Source organism: Amphiprion ocellaris, chromosome 2, assembly GCF_022539595.1.
Source record: "Amphiprion ocellaris isolate individual 3 ecotype Okinawa chromosome 2, ASM2253959v1, whole genome shotgun sequence".
NCBI classification, from domain to species: domain Eukaryota; kingdom Metazoa; phylum Chordata; class Actinopteri; family Pomacentridae; genus Amphiprion; species Amphiprion ocellaris.
The window spans coordinates 4,839,652-4,854,326 of NC_072767.1; the positions used below are offsets into that span (position 1 = coordinate 4,839,652).

Genomic DNA, 14,675 nt, shown 5'->3' on the forward strand with positions numbered 1-14,675 from the left:
ATGTAGCCGGGGATGTCTGCAGACAGTAAGCTGATGAAGCGCTCCTTCTCCACCATTGGAGATCAGTGTGTGAACGGCCTCTGGCAGGAGCAGCACTCTCTGGAGAGAGTCAGTCCTGATGGTACATTCAGACCCCGGCAGAAGAGCTACAGAGGTCACTAAACCCACGTCGCATCACTGAAAATGCTCCCACAGTCTCATTCACATTCATTGTTGTGTTCTGTTCTGGAGGCTTAAAGATCCCATATGGTGAAAATCCATTTTTATTATGTTGTGTGGTTTAAAACTTGTTGTAAACTCAAGATATGAAGACGTTTACTTCTGCGATTCCTCGAGCCTCTCCACAATTAGATAAACGTCCAGTTTTTCAAGCCAATGAGAATTTTACTGAGCTGCTGTGTTCCAAATAAAAAGCAAAAATGCAGTTTAGCTCCTGCACCTTCACTGATTCCATGCGATCCAGTCAGAATTAGCAGCTGCCTCTCAGTCCACCAGGTTTATTGACTCTCTAGAACGGCTTATGCTAACTCTGAACCACGAGCAAAGTTCACCAAAAGTTTTTCAGCTGGCTGCAGAGTGAACACAAGAGTTTTCATGCACTCCCAGCAACTGAGGAAGTAAAGCTACACCGGATTACTTCAATTGTTGATGGAAATGCCACTGCAGTATTGGTAAATCCTTGGTGTTAGCATGTTGTGCAGCTAATGTGGCTAATGTTATAATTAGACTAGAAAATGTGGGTGTAGTCATTGTTTTTACTCAAGGATCTGCACGGGGAGATGTTTTTCTGACTAACTGAAATCTGAAATGTGACTCTCAGGCCCAAGAATCAACCACAGAGAAACCAGCAGTCATGAGAGAGGGAGATCTAAGGAGCGGCGCCACCTGCTGTCTCCTGACGTGTCGCGCTGCAACTCTGAGGAGAGAAGTCGAGACCCTTCGTATGAGAGGAGACGATCCCGTTCACCCAGCGAACGACGAACACAAACCTTACAGAAACAGGTGGGAGGACGTTTTGAAAATACAGATAGAAGAACCACTTCTAGTTCCACAAAGATCTTTTGAGCAAAGTGCAAGGGCCTCACCAAATGGTGCTTCAAAAAAACCTCAAAAAATAGTTCCTTTTGGCAGCATAAATATCGCTCTGAACCATTTTTAAGGTGGTTCTTTCTGGATGAATCTGGATGTATTTTCACAAAAGAGAAGTTAGTCAATATAAGTATTTCTGCACCTTTTCCATTGCAAAATATTTATGATTTTGGGTTCTTGATCAGACAGAACAACATACTACAAGATGCCACCTTACCATTTGAGGAATTATAATGGGCACTTCTCACTGTTTTCTGATGTTTTATAGACCAAATAATTCACCGATAATGAAAATAGTTGCAGCTCTAATTTCACACTGTTATCTGCCACCAAGTCAAAAATAAAAATGAAACTGAAGAACCTTCTGTGCTTTAAAGAAACGGATGAAGTATATGAAGAAGCATTCCCTAAATACAGAGGCTCTTCAGTTGGTGATGGTAGTTTGAAGAACTATTATTGGAATTAGGCTCTGTTTTGTACCTGTCATGTGCTGATGTACAGGTCATTTAAGAGGGTTGCTGTTTGTCTTAACCACGTGCAGTTGTAAAAAATTTAATGAAACCGATGTTAATTAGGCCATTCTTCCTGTTTGTAACCCGCAACCAGCCATTTCCGAGTCACTTCCTGTTGACAGCAAGAATATCCTCAGTTCCTAAGCAGTCATGAATAGACAAAAAATAAATATAGGAAAGCAAGTTGTAGATCCTAAAATGAGCTAAACTTCTCGTAAAGGTGAAGTTATTTTTCTGTCATAACGTGAAAACAATAATAGTGTACGCTGAAGTGGAGGTTTATGTTGGTTCTGTTCTGACAGATCACACACTAAGAGATGATTTTTCTCAGAATGAACACAGCACACCACCTGGAAGAAAAGCAGCAGTTCTTTGTCTCTGCTGCAGCAGGAACAGTATTTAACTGTGCTTTTCTTACTCTTGTGCTTGTGTTATTTGCAGGGTAACGCTTCAGACAGCCCTGCACACTCAGCCTCAGAGTCCGGTACCCCCCGGAACCGGCGCCAGCTGCCCCAGACGCCCTCTCGCCCACGGCCTTACATCTCCTACTCTCCCCTCATCTGTCGACCCCACTCCTCCCCCACACCGGCGGCCTCCTCTGAGGGACAGACCCAGGCTGAGGATGGCCCTGCAGGCCCCTCCGAGGCCCCCTGGAGGTCCAACAAGGACACCGGGCCCTTGTCTGCACTTCAGGGGTCGTCCGGAGGTCAGATTTCAGGGCCGAGCCACCCGTCTCCTCACCGCTACATATCGGAGCCCTACCTCCCCTTCCACGAGGACCTCAGCGGCGGCGAAGCAGGTGACAAGCAGGACACTCTCACCTTTGAGTTTGCCATGGCCACCAGCCTCGGACGGGCCAACGCCATAAGCTCCGCCCCTCAGCTCAGACACTCCTGGCAGGTTCCTAACGGGCATTTCCAGAAGCACTTGGGTCAGGCGACTCCAGCCAGCACCAGCGAGCTGCTAAGCGACACAGACGAGGACGACCGCTGCTAAAGACGACGAGGATGCACCGAGAAACTGCGCCTCACAACGGGGCACCACAAAGGCTTTAGCTCCTCAAGTTCTCAGCACCAGTAGCATTACAGGCAGGACTGAGCACCGTCGCTGTTTATCTGGACACTGGTGTCCGTCTGCACGTGTCCTCATGTGTGTTTGTCATAGCAGGAGGGAGCGTGTGGACATGGATGTGTGTTTAAATGTGTGTGTGTGTGTGTGTGTGTGCTCTTAATAGAGAAAATTTGCCAAATCAAGAGAACAGCAGAGGCTGACTCTAACATTAAGTAGCTCACTGCAGGCAAACCCATGTGTTGCCAAGCCTTCCCACACAAGTCAGTGTTTTGATTGTTATCTGAACAAAATACGGTGAGATGGTGATCCAAAGTGTCAAAATCTAAGAGTTGAATCCGAGATTTAAGTGCATTTTGTGTAAGCGACCATAGAGGTAGCATGTAAAGATGTAATAAGATGAATGTATTTCAGTTTTATGTTCAGGTCATTGGAGAGGATTGCTGTTAGTCTTTGCTGTGTGTAGTTGTGAGAGTAGAAATGATGAAACCGAAGTTGGTTTAGTCACATTTTGCCAGTTTGTAACCGGCAACCAGCCATTCCCAACAGTTCCTGTTTACAGCAAGAATATCCACAAGATTCATGGGCATTAAACACTCACCAATCAATAAATAGTCAAGAGGAGAAATCCAGTTCCAGACCATAAAACGAGCTAAACTTCTAGTGATGGTCGAGTTATTTTTCTGCCATAATGTGAAAACAATGACAGTGTATGTTGAGCACAGTGCAGGTTTATGTAGAAACTAATGCTGAACAGATTATACAACAAGAGATGTTTTGTCTCAGGATACTGGACCACTGAATTTGTAATATTCTGTTCATTTTGGACACTAAATGAAGTCTCGTGAGGATCGGGACTAGAACCGTCTCTTAACCCTACAATACAATAACAACAAGATCATCACCAGGACTCACAGAGGCCTGAATCTGCTCCGTTCATGGACTCCAACGAAGACCAACCATCTGCAGGAAACACAGTCTAGTTGTTGTCGCTCTGTGAAGCCAAATGGATGAACATTCTCCGCAAAAGTTGTGTCCGAGAGGCGACGAAAGCCATTTTCTTCCTGTACATAGAGCCGGGGACGTGTCCTCTCCAGGATGTGCTGCCTTCTTTCACGTGACGGCGACGGTGATGAGAATTTAATGTCCTTTACACATGTGATGCAACATGGATGCTTTAACAAAAGAGGAATCACAGGCATGGTATAGTTTTTGTCTTTGCAACATCGTTCCCATCGCACATGTTTTTCATGGGTAGAATCAAGCATCACGGTATCTTTCTGTGCTTCGGAGTCCTGGTAATTTCCACATGCATGATCACGGTGACGGTGGTCCTGAGAGATGTGTGAGAGAGTCGTGTCTTAGAGCTGCCTGGTTATTCTGATTTTTAGCGTGTCCACCACGTTTTAACGACATTAGTTTTGCCAACAAAGTGAAACAGTGAATGTTTCTCACTCCAAGCCTCCACTGTCCACACCTTTGAACATTCCAAAATTTTAGACGATCTGTTGTTCCCTTCTAAATAACGTGTATATTTATATCATGTGCTGTTGTGTTGTTATAATATGTTGAGTTTGAAATGTGAACGCAGGACGTATCTGGAGTGAGGACCCACAGGTAGCAAGAGTTCGCCTGCTGGAGCCCCCAAACAGAAAGTCCTACGCTGAAAAAGACGTATTTTAGCAGAGAAACCTCCTCTGAAGTGTGTTGAGTACAAGACTTGATTTGTACAGTACACAGGTTAGGTTAAGGCTTCAGCCTGTAGTAACATAGGACCGTGCTTAACATGTACAGTGCAGCCTAGGACTTAACCTGGATGTCCGTCTGTACAGAACAGCCTAATCTGTGCCTGGGGAAACTCGCCCAAAGAGTTCCCTTATCAAGCCTGGATTTCTTAGCTAGAGAGTAAATATGTAGTATAAACTGTACAAAATAAATCCATGTTTACTTTATTGCACTGTTTATATTTCATTTGATGCCTGTCTATGATTTAACAAAAAAAGTGTTTACATATCTGTTCAAAGGACCATTAAAAAAAGAGATCACTTGTCTTTTCTGTACGGGGTCATATCACTGTCAAGGATTTAGAAGAAGTTTGTGGGATTTTTTCCTGCCAAGTTAAATTCTCTGTCATCTCTGAGCTCAATGACAACCTCGAGGATTTTACGGCTTTAAGGTGAATACGAATGCGCTTGTGCCTTCTGCAAATTAGTATGTATAAAAATACATCTCCCAGTGGGCGATCTCAGTGAGGAGATGTTGATGTTGTCATCCAGGAGTATTCAGTAGTGATTACTCATTACAATATTACAAGAGTACTTGTGGGTCTGATCACCACCATCTTCAAACTTAGCTTTTATTTTGACTTCACCGACACACCTGTGAAGTTTCATGACTGTATCTTTTATGGTCTTGACACAATCATCTTGACAAAATAGACGTACAGTTGTGAACTAAAGTCTACATCCACTGGTAGACTGTGTACACTACCAGTCAAAAGTCTGAACGCCTTCTCATTCAGTGGTTTTTATTTGTGTTATTTTCTACATTGTACATTAATACTGAAGATTAACAGTTTTTTTTTGTTTACAACATAAGTCCATGTGTATTCCTTTATAGTTTCAGTGTGTTCAGTATCAATCTACAATGTAGAAAATAAATAAATAAAAACCACTGAGTGAGAAGGAGTGTCTAAACTTTTGACTGGTAGTGTATATCTTGCCAGTCCTGAGTTCCAGTAACTCCTGTCTCTCTTAATTTTCTATGATGGAATCATCAAAACACGTGTCCTTGCCACAAAAAACAATCATGGATTTTGGTTCTTTTGTAGATTTCTTATAGGTCTTCTGGAAATATGTCAAAATCTGTTGGGTCAAAAATATACATACAGCAACTTTAATTAGAAATGAAAGCAATACTAACTCTGCAATAGCAGCTGAAAAAATTTAAAAAAAAACAAAACTAATATTTTAGCAGCTGGGACATTAAAAAAAATCTAAAGAAAATGTCAAAAAAAAAATTTAAATTACACAACACAAACACCTCATGAAAATTCTGTAATTTTGCCACTGTTTTACTTTTTAATGTTAAATGTGTATAATTAGCATAGATTTTCATGTTTTTTTTAATTAAACATGAAAATTATTTTTTTTGTAATTTTATTGATATTTACATATACTTTAAAAAAATGCAAAAAAAAAAAAAATAAAAAATCCAAAGGAAAAAATCTGAAAGATTACACATCTATTTTGCAGGTAATTATTTAGGTCTTGAGGTCAAAGATATGGGTTCATATATAAAGTCAAACTTAGGATCTTTGTTACTCGACTCTCTTTTTCCACTTTCTTGTCACTTCTTTCTTGTTTGGTCTCAATAAAAGTTTAAAATACCAACAATTCTTACAAAAAAACATGATGGGAGGAAGAAGACACGAAGAACAATCATTAACAAATGTGTCAATACCAGGTTTATGCTTCAGTTGTGTTCAGTGATCTCCTTTGCATTTATAGTTCCTGTTGAGTCCACTCATTGGCATATGTTAAAAATCCTCCCACATCAGTCTCTTCTCTACTGATGTAGAGCTTCTCTTGGATGTTTTCTTGGGTCCATGTCAGTCTGCTCATGATGCTCAGGCTCAGAGAGTGAGGACTCCACTGCAGTGTTTTCTCCAGCAGGATGAAGCAAAGGATCATGGGAAGGAAATGAGGCCTCAGCTGGTGGGAAAGGTAAGAAATGTTAAGATGTAGAATTTATTAGCGAGTTCGGTGATCTCACATCAGCGTAAGATTAGTGACACTGTACACAAAGAGACCAATCATATCATTTTTAAACCTCTTACTATTTGAAAAAGCTCCTATATTACTCATTAGCTGTTAGCACCTGGCTGAGCACCACATGCTGTTGTGTTGTAAAATCGCGTTGTGAACCTCGACATTCATCAGACACACTTTCAGTATGTGCTGAAGTCCAAAAGTGTTTGCTGTCCTGCTGAAAACTGTCAGAGCTCAGAGTCACTCAGGTTCAGCTTCTCTAAAACCTACTGGTTCGTTGAAGGAGGAATTCTAATCCAAGATTTTATGTTCATCTCCAGTTTGTCAAGTAGCGCCTATAGAGCAAAGGAAATCAAAGTTGTTTACTGACATTGTGACGTGCTATTCATGTTTATTTAACCCTGGTGTCGTCATGTGGGTCAAATTGACCCGTTTTAATGTTTGAAAATATGGAAAAAATATATTTTCACGGTAAAACTTCTGATGTCCACATTTTCAACATTTTTGGGAAATTTTCAAACATTTTTTGGTGGGAAAAAAAAACAAATATTTAAAAAAAAAATGTTTCTTTAAGAACAATCACAAACAATCAACCAAATTCCAGCAAAAATCGCTGGATTTTGGTTGAGTTTTTGTGAATGTTCTTAAAGAAAATATTAGAAGTTTTACTGATATATATGGAATCACTTTAGATATTTTTAGGATTTGTTGGAAGCTTTTTACTCCTTTTTGGAAAATATTTACAAGAATTTTCTTATAAAATTTGCTTTTTTAAAACATTTTTTCAAATACAGTTTTTAAGGTAAACTTTTAAGGAATTATTGGAATTTTTCTGAAGGTTTTGCAAATTTTCAGAAATTTGGGGAATTTTTTTGCTGAATTTTTGGATTTTTTTCAGACAAGGAAACAATATTTTTTGGAGGGTTAATGCAGATGCTGATCGGCTGAAGAGAAATTCTGTGGATCTGAGGTGACCTCGATTTGTGGAACTATTCAAATGTAAATTTCAAGAGTTGAATCTGAATTGGGGAAACTGATTACAGAGGGTTGAAAATGCAGTGAGAATCAAATAGAATTTCAGAGCAACTGAGTTTGACTTCAAAATCTTACATTCAGTATCAAGCTCATCAAAAATACAGTTTCGGTCAAGTTGAGAAATTCTAATACAAATAGTTCAGTCAGTTTCTAGTGGCACGTTACTCGGCATTGTGCAGTGTAGAGTGAAGAAGAGATGGAGGCGTTGATAGATCTGTACATTCTAGAAAATACGATGTTGCACAGTTAAATCTGAGCCATTTTAAAGGCAGGGAATGGTTATTTTGATGTAAAGATAATCTAATCATTTAGCTTTAATACAGAGAGGCAAGTTTGTTGAGGACAAATCCACAACCAAAGAGGGATTTTAACAACAGATTGTCTTTGTACTGACTCTGGTTAAAAGAAGTGGCTTCCAACAGGTAAGTTTTCCAAGCTATATAAGGAAGAAACCCTTTAAATTTTGAAAATGTAAAATGAAAGCAATTCTATGTGTTACCACAGTGTCAATGTGACTGGATGATTTAACCCTCGTGTCGTCCTGCGGGTCAAAATTGACCCATTTTAAAGTTTGAAAATGTGGGGAAAAAACGCTATTTTCACAGTGAAACTTCTGATGCCCACATTTTCAACATTTTGGGGAAATTTTTGAAAATTTTTGGTGGAAAAAAAAGAAATGTTAAAAATGTTTCTTAAGAACATTCACAAAAATTTTGGTGAATGTTCTTAAAAAATATTAGAAGTTTTACTGATGTATATGTAATCACTTTAGAAATTTTTAGGATTTTTTGGGAAGATTTTTACTCATTTTTTGAAAATATTTACAGGTATTTTCTTGCCAAATTTGAGTGTTTTTTTCTTTTTACAATAATACTTTTAATGGAAATATTTAAAGAATTATTGGAATTGTCATCCTGAAGGTTTTGCAAATATTAAGAAATTTGGGGAATTTTTTGCTCAATTTTTGGATTTTTTTCAGACAAGGAAACAATATTTTTTGGTGCCTGTAAATGAGGACAAATGGAGGGTTAACTTTAGATTATTTAACTTATTTTCTTAAGCTCAGTTTCACATGTCATCAGATGATTTTCAACTAATTAATCAACTGAATTGTAATTAATTCACATTTGTATGCTGTATGCACTGAAAATGATGCATAGTTTGTGAGTTGATGTTTGTCTTTTCTAAATCAACAACACATGCATGGAACAGAGCTGCACAAAAATTCAAATGCAAGATTATGTAAGTAGAAACTGCTCTTTCCCCTATAGGTAGACATAAGATTAATGCAGGTTTTACTGCAGTAAAATATCATTTCTCACACTCAGAGTTCCTGAGGTCACACCAGACTGAGGTGAACTTGTTTTTCGAGGGAGGATTCTGTTTCCATGATGTGCAGGTTGAAAGGTTCAGTGTTAAATTTGACCTCAGATGTTTCCACACTGGGAACTAACGGCATCTGAAAGTGTCAGCTTTGTGATACAGTTAACAGGAACGTGTGAAGCGTCTCTGTGAGGACGTCTTTAGTTTCTCTGGATGAGGACTTTAAATCTGTCCTGTAGATTCGTCTGAACACCGAACACAAACGGACATGTGGGTCCTTGTTAACTCTGTGTGTTCTCAGGACTATAGGTGGGAGAGTTTTCTGTAAGTGCAGGTTTATTTGCCTACGTGCTAACGTTTACACGACAGGTTTCCAGATGAGCTGAGCGTGATGATGTCATCGCTGCAGGGGGAGGAGCTTTACCGTCAGAAGGCGGAGCCAAGACTCTACTGTCATCAGACGGCGGGAACAGAACTATATGTGAGAAAGGACTACAACACACCCACAGAAAAGACAAATATTCTGATATTTGCACAAATATTCACATAATATATGGTACTAAATATAAAATGAGACATTTTTAAAACTCTGGAATCCAGTTTTATGAACTAACAAAATTCAAGATTTCTGCTTGTAAAGTTATGTTTGTACCTTTTCAACTGCTTTGATTCAGCTCGAATAATTAGAATTTAAATTACAATGAGCTGGCAGTGGTGTTCTCGGAGAAAAAACGGCTCTTCAGAAATCTCTCTGGCTCTTCATAGTGCCTTTACCATGTAAAAAAGCTCTTTATTTAGGGAATGTGGTTCTTGAAAGTACTAAGGGTTGCTCATTATAGGAAGGTAATAGGTGGGAGGTAGAAGCGTGAAATTCAAGCTGCTACTGCTGAATATTTTCAGTAACATTTGCACGATAAAACAAAAAATAAAACAAAGAAAAGTGCGAGAAATGCTCATCACAGTCCAGAACTCAAAATATTAATTGACAAAACATAAATAAAAGTTTGTAAAATCAATATCTATAGCTGTTAGATGCATTTAGTGTTTCTTGATTTTTAGTTTGAGCCACAAATCAGTAGTAAAGACCCTCACATTGAGCTGAAAGTGCAAAACTCCAGTAAATAACATCAACATAATACTTTATTTTAAAATGTGGGTTATTTCTGGGGCACTGTCTAAACACTGGGCTGCACTTTTGCTTCTCGTAATTGTTGTGGGAGGTCACTTCTGGTCTGTTTAGCAGACTGTGTGAGCCAACAGTTTCAGTAGGAGGAGCTCACATGCACCAACATGCACTTAAAGCTGGGCCAACTGCCCAAACACAGAACAAAGAACCTCAAATTAGTAACAACAGACATAAAGTGAGTGTGACTTCAGTTTCTGCCAAGGACACCATCACTCTGCAATGTCTTTCCCGAGCAGATAGTTGTTTGCGGCTCAAATCATTTCTATTTTTATGCCAAGAATCTTGCATCTTTAACAAAGCATTTCCTCCAACATCTGATGTAAAGATGCATTTTTCTCGGTTTTTGGGTTGTTTCAATAGGAAACACCTTGAAATTCTGTAGAAAGAAAGCTGTTGTGCTAGTATTACGTCAATATTAGAGCTAGATTTTTGACCCCAAACTGATAACTGACACCCAAAATTGCCACTAGATGATCTGAAAGTTACTATCGTACTGTGAGCGCAAAGTTATTCTGATTGGAAACGTTTTTGTCTGTCGAAAATGACACACTCCCAATAAGAATTTGTACAATTTTAGTTGCTTTCAGTGTTCAGATTGTACATACAAACTTTAAGGTAGAACATGAACATTATTAATACTGAAATACTGGATTTTTGGTTATGTTTTTTTGCTATATGTAGCATTAAAATGCTCTTATATTTATGTGCCAGCTTAGTTGGATAGATTATGGCTTCTGTCAGTCCAGACTGGACCTGATACCTGGACTGTTGTGTCCTGGATAGCGCCCCCTGGTGTCACCTTTCATTTCCTTCAGTTTTCAGCTGCAGGGAGGAGCTTTGCGTCTTCACCACACACCGTTTACCGTAAACCCAACCTCAGCCACCTCAGACGTCCTCAGGCAGCAGCTCCTCCAATTCTGCCCTTCCTGCCACATTCCTCACCTGAACCACAGTCCTGCCTCCTGACCCTGGATCAGAAAGGATGGAGGTGGGAGGCTCAAGGTGAAGTTCAATGGCAAAGGAGGCAGACTATAAACTACATATTTGGAATCTGAGGATCCATCAAAGATATAATAAAGTAAACTCATAAATTTTACATCTAAACTCAAACTTTGCATGTGAGAAAATGTCCTAGTTTAAATAAAATCTGTGATTGTCAGGACAGTAGTATTTCCTTACTCATCAGATGTAATTTGTATTTAATCAAGTCCAGCTATTCATGCAGCACAATTTAGCCACAGTAGAAAATCAAGTCTAAATATCGCAATTAAGACCCTATAGTGTCACAGTAACTTCAGCTACAGTAACGTAGGTCACTGCTTTATATGTGACATTGTCCAGATGTGGAGAAGAGTACAAGAAGTTACTAAAATGACCTAAACACTGACCTGTAGATGTGACGGTACGGTAGCCCCGTCCATCTTTATTGTCCAGTCTATAGTGAGTAAAGCTGTCATCAGCATAGTGAAAGCCGAGCTTCGCAACAGCTCACAGACTGCAGCTGTCGATATATTAAATTAATCCCGGGGGGATACGATCCGTCAACCTTCGCATTTCAAGCGCGCAGTTTTATCCACTCGTCCATCGGCAACAACGTGTGCCCAAGGGACAGAAAGTGAGTCTCTGAGCGACGACGTCACGGTCTGTGTTTGTTATTTGACTGATGTTTCCACAAACATTGAGGGATTTACTTTTGTTCCAGTGAATATTATTTGCTGGTAGGATTCGCTTTCTGAAAAACATGAGTGGACTGTTGAAGGCAGGACAAGTGAAAAAGACTGTGGAAGATGCAGGACGTAGTGGAGCTGAAGTGTCGGTCTGTGATCCACCGTCAGGACAGAGTCAGCAAAAGAAGAGCTCATGAGATTGTTGTGCTTCCAAAATTGATGTGTGATTGATTTCTAAGCGATGAGATCCATAAAAGCGAAGGGTAAGTGTTGTGACTCTTAAGCCAAATCGGAATTATCAGTACGCATGCGCGTTTATCCCTCAATAGCTTCCAGGTCAGAGTTCATCCCACACTACGTTATCAACAAAGCCATACTATCGCAGTGGAACGACTTGATATTTGTAGCAACTATTAAGTGTTTACACTGCTTAAAGTCTTTTTAAGGCAATATGCCAGGTCCCATTGTTCAGTGCGGGACTGCCACAACGGTACCCGTGGGCTAAAGAAGTGGATGGAAGAGTTTTGCCCTATTCACAAGTGCAATAAAGGAACCTCGCGCTGTATATGTGACCCGCCTTATGTACTCGTCACATTTCCTACTGAAAGAAAAGATCCAGAACGTCGTGCCGACTTTGTAGTCGTTAGCGAATCTCGTTAGCAAGTTTTGCTCGTCCTTGCTAATCAGATAATTATTGATATCTATGTACATGCAGGGTGGCCATTTATTTGCTGCTGTCGACTCATTCTCCCAACCTTCTCTGAGCTCTAAAGGATCTGGAATTCTCAGGTGACACCCGTAAACATCGATCTCGAGCAGGGATTTATAATCAAGGTTGACAGCCTCCCTTTCCTGCTGTTTTGTTAAAACTATTGGGGCCTTTTGAAATGACAATGCCCAAGCAAGGGACACGAGTTCTTTCTTTCGCTTCCCGATAACACTGTATCCTCGTTTCTTACAAAATTCCTTTAAAGCACCGACTTTACAACGCTCAAAGTAATCAATATCTGTGTAGCACTCGGCCATGTTTATGATCTGGGGTATCCAGACCTTTCACCCGGACCAGCATACCTTGCGCGCGGCGAGATCCGAATTGGCTTAATCGTCCCCCTGGTGGTGCTTCTGCGTAATTGCGTATTTGAAAAAAGACGACCGGCGTTCATGTGTTCAATGCTTCAGCACAGAATTCATTCATTTTCTGAGCCTTGCAGTGGAACAATCAGTAAGCACGACTGCTATTTGTTTAAGTTGTTTAAAGACACTATGAGCGTCAAGGTGGTGTTTTTTGGCGTTTACTTTAAGTTAAGAAACCATGCTAACGACGCTAACGCTAACCGCGAGGCTAATCGCTAGCATGTGGTTCGCTAAGCTGCTAGGGCTAGTTCGTTTGTTGTGGAGCCTCATTTGTGATGTGTGTGTGGACTTGCATCTCTGTTGCTGTGTTCATGCTACGTTTGACTTGCTGTGGGTGCATTTTATTCTATTTTACTTATTTGTGACATGTACCCTTTTATGTGTGTTGCAGTTTTCCAAAATGTTCTAAAGGACAAAGACTCAGTAGACACAAGTCAACCTCAGTCAAGCCTGCCGGCTCTGTCTTTTTTTTTTGTTAGCTGTCTGTCTGGAAATACAGTTTGTATTCTGCCAGGACGTAATAATAAGAGTGAAAAGCTGGTTTTGTAAAAGAGCTGCAATGGTGTTTTAATGAAGTGGTGTGTTTTTAAAAAGTGCCACCGATTGATTTGTACTTTGAGTGGGCTCCGTTTGAGAGACAGTCCGAACTGCTGGATGTTTCCAAATTAGTAAATATATAAGAGATCCACATACAGGTTTAAGAAAAATAGCGCTTACTTCGCAGGCTTGCGCTTCTACTCTTGCTCCCTGCTGCATTATCAATATTCCCCGCAAACAGGGTTTATAGCGGTATTAGACTACAAGGTCCTATACGAAAGGGAAGATATTGATCAATACAGCAGGAAACAACAGGAAACGGAACCTGCTACAGAAGTCGCTAGGAGTTCGACCTGTATTTATTGTCCAATGACGGGATGTCACTAATGATGTTGACGTGTTTTTTTTTGGGGGGGGGACATTTCCATGTGGGACACAATCTCCGAGGAATACGTGACTGCCCCACGGTGGTTTGACCTTATTCTTTGCTTTAGTTTTCCTATGAGCCGCTAGATAAGTTGAGTCTGAAGCTGCCCCTTGGAATTGTGGGTAATCGTTTCCTCGCTTGTGACGTTTTCAAACCGTCTCCTCAGGTGGATGGTTGAGAAGGGTGTCTGCAAAACCGGAAGCTGCACGACAAACTAAAACTCCATAGACGGATTGTCTACGGCTCGGGATATTTTTTTCGTTCGTTTTCATGGTCAGAAATCAGGTGGCCGATGTGAAAATAAATCAACACTGAGTTTTATATGAAGTGTTATAGTTTTAGTCCCGTCAGGGGGCGGGGCTACTTGATTGACAGTCTGGTCTTAAATGATTGACAGGTCGTCTGGAGGATGCAGCCGAGACACTCATACACTGTAAACTCTGTTCTCCTCGTTTGGATTTAATTCTGATATAATAACTGTTCATTTGTTTGTCGGTGGAGCAGCAGAACATTTTCCACAGAAAATTTTTCTGCACTCCAGATGTTGGTTGAGTTTATTTGTGTGTGTGTTGACCAGAGAAGAGCGTCAGCATCCAGTAAATATTAGCTTTAATGTGAGTTCGCTATGATAACCGAGCTAGCTGCTCTGTCGTAACCTGAAGCTGATGTAGCATTAAGCTAACGATGTTTGTGTTTCATGTTGGCAGCCGAAGCGTGTTGTGTTACTGTATGTAGTACATTTAGTTAATTAAACTATCAGTGGAGACACTGAATCACATTACTGTAATATTTAGAAAACATAAATGCTATTAAAACAGTAACGTTAAGGTTCTGTGTTGTCAGTAGCCCTGAATATCTGCTGAGTCTCTGAAGTTTAGCTGAACAAAACCATAAATCTACTCTCTAGTCGTTAATGTTGTTTAATGA

General features: G+C 40.1%; 2 protein-coding genes and 1 long non-coding RNA gene across 17 annotated transcripts in view; 2 read left to right on the plus strand and 1 right to left on the minus strand.

The window, feature by feature from the left end:
• The window catches only part of LOC111568755 (voltage-dependent R-type calcium channel subunit alpha-1E), a 209,969-nt gene extending 205,249 nt beyond the window's left edge, over window positions 1–4,720 (plus strand). For all 9 annotated transcript variants that reach the window (XM_055017585.1, XM_055017591.1, XM_055017606.1 and 6 more), the window contains 3 exons: window positions 7–154; window positions 821–1,002; window positions 2,043–4,720. In XM_055017585.1, coding sequence (XP_054873560.1) covers window positions 7–154; window positions 821–1,002; window positions 2,043–2,597 — 885 coding nt within the window. In that variant the 3' untranslated portion in view covers window positions 2,598–4,720. The remainder of the gene's footprint in view (window positions 1–6; window positions 155–820; window positions 1,003–2,042) is intronic.
• A 462-nt stretch (window positions 4,721–5,182) lies between these two features.
• On the minus strand, window positions 5,183–13,607 carry LOC118469755 (uncharacterized). Its single transcript, XR_008604063.1, has 3 exons — window positions 13,502–13,607; window positions 10,744–10,951; window positions 5,183–6,382 (listed from the first exon to the last, which is right to left on the minus strand). It is a non-coding gene; the product is annotated as an uncharacterized LOC118469755 (long non-coding RNA).
• si:dkey-21p1.3 (collagen alpha-1(I) chain) overlaps window positions 12,776–14,675 on the plus strand; it is a 53,110-nt gene continuing 51,210 nt past the window's right edge. For 4 of the 7 annotated variants that reach the window (XM_035944585.2, XM_055017624.1, XM_055017619.1 and 1 more), the window contains exon 1: window positions 12,777–12,872. The gene's annotated coding sequence lies outside the window, so the exon portion shown is untranslated. Of the gene's footprint in view, window positions 12,873–14,675 lie in introns of all 7 variants that reach the window. The other 3 variants (XR_008604046.1, XR_008604047.1, XM_055017630.1) reach the window with 1 other exon arrangement.